The 7384-nt window shown below is 32.2% G+C and overlaps 1 protein-coding gene across 1 annotated transcript in view; it reads left to right on the top strand.

Annotated features, from left to right (window-relative positions):
* LOC106466617 overlaps positions 1-7384 on the top strand; it is an 18453-nt gene that overhangs the window by 7312 nt on the left and 3757 nt on the right. Inside the window, exon 4 of the mRNA XM_022395211.1 lies at positions 1806-4292. Coding sequence (XP_022250919.1) covers positions 1806-4292 — 2487 coding nt within the window. The remainder of the gene's footprint in view (positions 1-1805; positions 4293-7384) is intronic.

Genomic DNA, 7384 nt, shown 5'->3' on the forward strand with positions numbered 1-7384 from the left:
AGGTTACGTACAGCATCACACACACACACACACACACACACACACACACACACACACACACACCCTCATGGCTCCCTTGCACCCCCATCACTAAGATCATAATTGAACTATTCTATCTGGATAAATGCATTTTGGTTTTTATAACTCCTATTTCGTGAAATCAAGCATGACGTGACATGACTCATACTGGTTTTTATATAGGCCAGATATAAAATGAGAATCTATATAAATATAATAGTACTGTCTGTTGTATTTCCATGTAACTACTTTTCATGCTGTGGATGGATCTTCACCAAAATTGGTATGGAGGTTCATTAGGTCCATGCGGGGGTACATAAAAATTTTCAGTTTTGTGGTTTTTATGGGTGTTTTTTAGTTTTTTACCACTACTTCTCCCTCTGTTGATGGATATTCACCAAATGTGGCATGAAGGTTTGTTAGGTTCATGTGGAGCTACATGCAAGTTTGCAGTTACACATTTTGTATTTTGCATCTTTTATGGGTGTTTTTTACAATTTTATATAAGTGAAGCAACTTTTCTTGTCCTAAGATAACCTTTCATTCATCAGGATATTACATAACTTCTGTCCAGGGAAAGGGTACTCCAGCTAGTAGTCAATAGTGTAACAAATATATATATTTATTGTAGTATTGAATATTTGTGTGTTAATTATTTGAGAAGTAGTTGAAAAAAAAGCATTGTTGCGAAACATTTTTGTGAGAAACATTGTCTTTCTCCACCTATGCAAATCAAACAGAGCAATTAACTTTCTGTACAGGAAATATAAAGAAGTGCTACTGATTAGAGCCAAGAAACCATTTGCGAGTATTAGTTACAGCCAGCTCCTGTAACATGCTACTCAACAGTTTTTTAACTGAAATTGTAACTTGTTACACACAAGACTTAAATGAGTCAGCATTATTCATTCACAGTTTTGAAATAGTTTTATATGAGGATATGAATGAACAAATACAGAGATAGATTTGGAAATATTTCTAGTATCCAGAGTGCTTGTATTATTGTGTATACATGAGTATTACGTTGTCAACTGTTCTTATGTTTCTATATTCATTATAAAAAAAAGTTGTGTATACCTTTTTTATCTTACGACCACATGTGTATGTTATGTGATATTTGTCAAAGAGTAAAATAATCATGTCAGTATGTTACGCAATATCATTGTTGCACCCTCTTGCATTCTTATTTGGAAAATGGTTTCTGCTTTCTGATATTATTTTATGTGTAGAACAATACCTCGTAGCCAGAATGTTGGGTTGAATAATATATTTGGGTTTTATTTGTGTTTAATTGAAATGTAAGTTTAATATTCCCGTGGGTATTCAGAATAAAAAATGCTTTGACCGTTCTGTGTTTTTTCGGGACATAAAAATAATGTGGGTATTGTTCTTTATATGTTAACAAAATAAAAGTTGCAGCTTCTGATGATTTATTTGAAGTAAGAAGTGCTATAAAAATAAGAATTTGTGTTTCAGAATGCAATGTTCTGATTTTCACTATTCATCAGAACTTATAGAAAATGTTTGCTTTAAAATTTATAATTGTTTCAAAATTTTAAAGAATTTTCTTTACAAAAATAAATTGTTATATATATGTATGTACTTCTTACCATAAAGTCTGTTGACTGTACATTTTGGTTATTTGAAATCGGCGTGAGATTGAATAGTTGAAGCTTGCACTTGGACAACTGAACCATAATACCCATATTTTCTCCTTTTCATTTCACTGACTAATGTAAACTAAATTATGGTATGTTAAAATAAATATTGGTTTTGAAAATTTCCAGAACTTGTATTCATATGATGAAGAAGAAATTGGCAACTGGACTTTCCAGTTATCCATTGAAGATGTCAGCCAACCTGCCTGTGATAGTTGGGATCTAACACTTCCTGTCCAGGAACATTTTAACAAGATTCATCTAGGAAGAATTCAGGAAGAATCATCAGTGGCAGAAGATGTGTACCAAGAGGAATTGTGGAATAACACACTATGGACAGATAGTATTGGTCAGCAAGAACTACCTCACATATTAGTTGCAACAAATAATGATTCCAATCCCAAACTGACTGACATTCCAACTTGTGAAAAAAATTATAAAGATATGATTGACTCTCCTTACAATGACGAATTTAATAAATCTTGCCACTCAAGCATGTCAACCAGCTTCAAGGCAAATTCTGTAGTATTACTTGATGAGCGAATTAATAAGAAAATGGTTTATCCCAAGTTTTTTAAAAGTGTGTCACTTCCAAATCTAAAAGTTACTTGGAATATCACAGGTGAATATGAGAATCACCAAGAGCACAGAATGAACAAATCAACTGAGTCTGATGTTAATGAAAAAATGCAAAATAAGGAACCTAGTAGTGGTGTAAATGAAGAGGAGAATTGTGATGATGAAGTTATCCCAACTGACACATCTGAATTCAATAGGGACTTTTACAGACTGTGTCCTCTAGGTTCCAATAAAAGTTTGAATGATTCCCCAAAAACTTTACCAAAGTCTAAACCAGCGAGCCCCATAGAACATGTAAGCCATACTATAATGCCCTTATTACAAAAATCTTATTCTAAGGATCTGGATAGTTCTCCTGAAGACTTATCGAAATATAAAGAAGAGGACAGTCTGAAACAAAAAGAAAGCTCTACAGAAAGTTTATCGACGTTAAAAGAGCAGTGCTCTAAAAATTATGTTAATTCTGTAAAGAGTTCACCAAATTCTGAAACAGTAAATATGTTAGAAGAGAAAGGGAGTTCTTCAATAAATCTGTTATCCTTAGAAAAGCATATCATACAAGGCCATGGAGATTCTTCAAATCCTGAGCAAGGAGGTGGTTTTATAGAAGATTTGTCAGTAAGAAAACAAGAGCTCACAAGCCTATCTGATGAGTATCCAGAGGCTATTCTACAAGGTGAATCGGTGAATGTTTCTCAGCAGGTAAACATCTCTTTAGAAATGTTAGCACAAAAACAGTTTGCTACTAATTTGAATGACTCTCCAAATAATATTTCAGACTCTGAACCATTTAAATATATAGAACAAAATGATTTGGATACACACCAAAACACAGGTATAGATGTTTCATATAGTTGTGTTTCAGAAAGAGAACTTCAAGCTCCAGGTGAACAACAATATGCCTCAAATCCTTGTGAAATAACGTCAAATTCATCAGTTCTCAAAGAAGTTCCACATCAGGATGTTGAATCTGAGTTGCATAACAGTAAAAGTACAATTTTACAACAGGTGAAAGACAAAGTTTACAGGAAAGAAAGTTCTAGAAAACAAACTCCTTCTAAAGTGCAAGACAAGAAAATAGCTCAAAATATTTCTGTGGAAGTAAAGGATCCAAAAGAATTTCTTAATGTAAAAGGAATTCCTGCACAAGATCTGTGTGTGGTTTCAAAACAAAGTCATAAAATTCCCTCCAAAAAATCCAGAGGCAAAGCTGTTTTCAGAAATTCAGACTTCCAAAGCCCCATCCATTTTCATGAAAAAGAAAAATTAAACACACATGATAAAAGTAAGATTCCAATTATAACAAAGAGCCCAACTCATCGTAGAAGTCACAGCAGTATTAATTCAGTTAACTTCATTATCTCTTCTGATAAGCAGAACATTGATAAAAGACAACAAGTAGTGAAAGACAAAGATTGCAATATCAAATATCCACAGTTTCAACATCAAGTAGCACAACAAGTTGGACAATCTCACTCCAGATTAAATGGTAGTGGAAGAAAAAATGGCAGTCCAGGAACTAGAAGGAACTCTCAAAAATATGGTTTTAGAAGAGAGTTTGAAAGTGAAGGAAAAGATATTAAGGTTTTTTTGAAAGAGAAACCAAAATGGGAAAATAAAAGTAGAGAAGATGTACATATTAAACAAAAATATAGTAATCAGCCTTTGGAAAAAGATAGTTTTCCAAAGAAAGAAAAAGGAAAATATAATTTTAAAGACTTGCTAATGCCTAAAGAAAACGTAACATTTAACTTTGAAAATGTTCCAGATTTATCTGTGGCGGATAAAATTCAGCACTTAAATTCTCTTCTTGCTGAGAGTGAGAAAGAAAGAACATCTTTAATTCTTTCTTTAAAACAATCAGAAATACATAGGCCAGAATTAGTCCAAGAACACCCAAGTACAGAATCTGCTTTAGAAATGGCATTTCATGCTTGTAGACAAGAAACAGAAGAAGCCCAAGGATGTTGTGATAAAGAAGGTTGTGGAACATCTTGGATTCATGTAGAAGCTGATGTTGACCTCAGTGATCCCAAGGTAGAAAAAACATAAGATATATTATGTAACTTTTTTTTAAAACATTTTTTAAATAATAATGTATTAAGTTGTTTCTGATCCAAAGAATGGCAGTTAAAATTACTATCTAATTTTAGATTAAGGTATTGTTAACTAATGTACTAGTATGCAATACAAACATAATACTAATACCAGAAAGTATTTAACTGAGTTTGTGAATTGTTTTTTTGTACTAATAGGATTTCAGGTTATTTATATTCTCGTCACTACATTCTTTTCTGTGTGAGTAAAATATATTGAGGATTAACAAGTTACTAGCATATGTTTTGGAATATAACAACTAGTTTATAGCTTACAAATTATTAGTCAAATAGATATTTTCTGACTACTGGATCCATTGATGCAAACATCATCTCTAGTTTTGGAGTGTTTGTCAAACATAATAGTAAGCATGACCACCCCAAGCAGCCATAGCAACCCTGCTATATATTTTCTCTGAGAAGCAGGCTTGCACACATTGTATGCTGAAGGACTTGGTCAAGACCCAAAAATTTTACTATAGTCCTTCTTAAATTTAAGTAAATTACCAGAACATAAGTTCATATACACACACACACACACACAAAGTATATCTGATGTCAGCATTCCTTTCACTGAGATGATTATTATAGAAAAACTGTTATGCAGTACTATGTGGCTGTATGTTTGCTGGGGACTTGAATAAAATAATATTTAGTTTAGTTACCCCTTGAGTAGGTTTTCAGAAGGTTTGGAGTCTGTACTCCGAAGATTTATGGATATTCTACTATTCTGTTGTAAAGCTTATCCTAAGTGAGTTCTACAGAAAATACTGGCCAGTCTATTCTTGCAATATTTTCCTCTTCAAGATAGGCATTGAAGAAAGCCTTATAGTAGTTGCAGTAATCTTACATCTGTAATGCACATCATTTGAAAAACCATTCCTAATGATTCACGGACCATTTTGCCCATCAGAGCAGGTGTCTCTGATAATAGCCACGAAAAACATCTAGATAGTTTCTGGAGGAATGGAGAAACATTTACAAAGGATTAACAAGGCATCCAGCAGCATTATAAAGGTAGTCACTCTGTTGGGCATTGTCACTATTAAAACGAATATAAACATTTTGAGAACTCTTCAATTTCTTTTTTATATTCCAAAACTGCAATTTTGCTGCTGATACTCCCGGACAAGGAGGTGTGACCTGTATAAATGTATGCAGTTGACTTAATTACCCAGGGGTAATGGAGGGGAAGGAAGAGCATGGATAAGACAAAAGCACAGATAATACAAAACACACACACGTATACACAGAAAGTTTACGTATAAATATATCTTTCTAAGGAAAACTAAAGTTGAATAACAAATTTTTACATGATACATATGAAAAAGGTTTATATAATATACGTGATAGGCTTTGCTAAAATTATTTAAAATAATATTGTCTTCTGTTTTTTAAAATTGCAGAATGCAGTTTCAATAGTTTCACTGTTAAACCTTGTTCACTCTTTTTCAATAATCTGAGGTTTTCATTGCATTGTCAGTACAATTCAATTATATTTTGGCATTTTGTTCTTAATGGTTAATAAACATGACACCAACACTAAAAAAAAACAATAAAAATAATAAAACAAAAGGATTAAATGAATGGCTAACAAAAATTAATAGAAACTATAGCAAAAGTAGTTCAAAGCTACACTGATATATAACAGCTTGTGGGATTCCCTGGATTGTTGCACAGTTAAATAATAAACTAGATAATCTGCCTACAAATAATCGATAGTGAAGTATTTGTGTCATCTATACTTTTACATAGCATGTTATTTCTGCCTTTCACAAATTAATATAAAATTATTAGTTTAACTAGCACAATTATTTATGGAACATAATTCTTTCAGTTGATTGAATTGGTGTGTTTATAAAGGACAGAAAGTAATCCAAGTTTGGTTATAATTTATATTTTCTGTCACAATTTTAATCATAATTTATACTCTGAACAAAAATATTTGGACATTGTGTTTTCTGTAACATTAAAAGGAATTAGAAGTTACAAATAGATGAGAGAAAATACAAAGATTGGTTTAAAAAAAGTTTAAGACTTTTAGGCAACAATGGGTCTTAGAGCATCATTAATAGAGCTTAATAACAAAGCAGCTAGTTGTTGAAAGGTTTCAACACTGAGATATCTTACCAGGACCTTTTTTTTTTACAATTGAAACAATACACTTAGGTTTTACTCTTTCTTGTGCATATGTTTGATAAGAAAAAAAGATATATATATATTGACTCAACTAACTAGATCATCTTTCATCATTGAATCTGAGTCCACAGTTTGTGGTCATTATACCACTTCATACTCAGTTGTGCATTTCTGTAAAAATGCTGAATAATTTGTATATATCATTCTACCATCATATCTGATTAAGCTTATCTCTGAACTGATTGTAGGTATCTACCATTAAACTCTAAGCATATTTTGCTTGTTGTAATCTTTTGTTTTGCAAAGTGGCTTAATGTACATTGTTGGCATTTGCACCTACCTTACAATCCTTATAGTCCATGCTGACAACAATGTTTCTGACACATCAGTATGTTTTCTCTTTTTAATGGTCCTCTATTAGTATACTTATTTCAAATTCTATTCAATCCTTCCTTGTTTGCAACTGAAGCATAAAAGTATGGCTAGACCTTGTATACTCAAACTCTTATTAAACACCTGAAAATGAGATTGCAATATAATTTGCACATTAAATGTGCAGGCTCTTACACTTCAGGAAAGAATTTATGTACCATTTGGAACTAGACAATGTTAATTTTTATCTGTCCAATTCCTGTTGGGTTTTTTCGCACACTTTTTAAGACTGAACATCATATATTATTAGATCTCCAGTGTAATTGAATTGAGCTTATCCTAACAGTAAGCTTTCATCATACAGTTCTTTTATAATCAGAGATGAAAGTGTCCCTTTCCTAAAAATAATAGAAGCCAAGTAAGGGGGGTCCGGCACCCAAAATCCTGCATTTTAGTACTTAAAATTCACTTAAACAAGTTACCCCATTTTTCTTACATCAATGATTATCAAAATACATGCAA

The sequence above is a fragment of the Limulus polyphemus genome, unplaced genomic scaffold (genome assembly GCF_000517525.1).
Source record: "Limulus polyphemus unplaced genomic scaffold, Limulus_polyphemus-2.1.2 Scaffold75, whole genome shotgun sequence".
In the NCBI taxonomy this organism is placed as follows: Eukaryota; Metazoa; Arthropoda; class Merostomata; order Xiphosura; family Limulidae; genus Limulus; species Limulus polyphemus.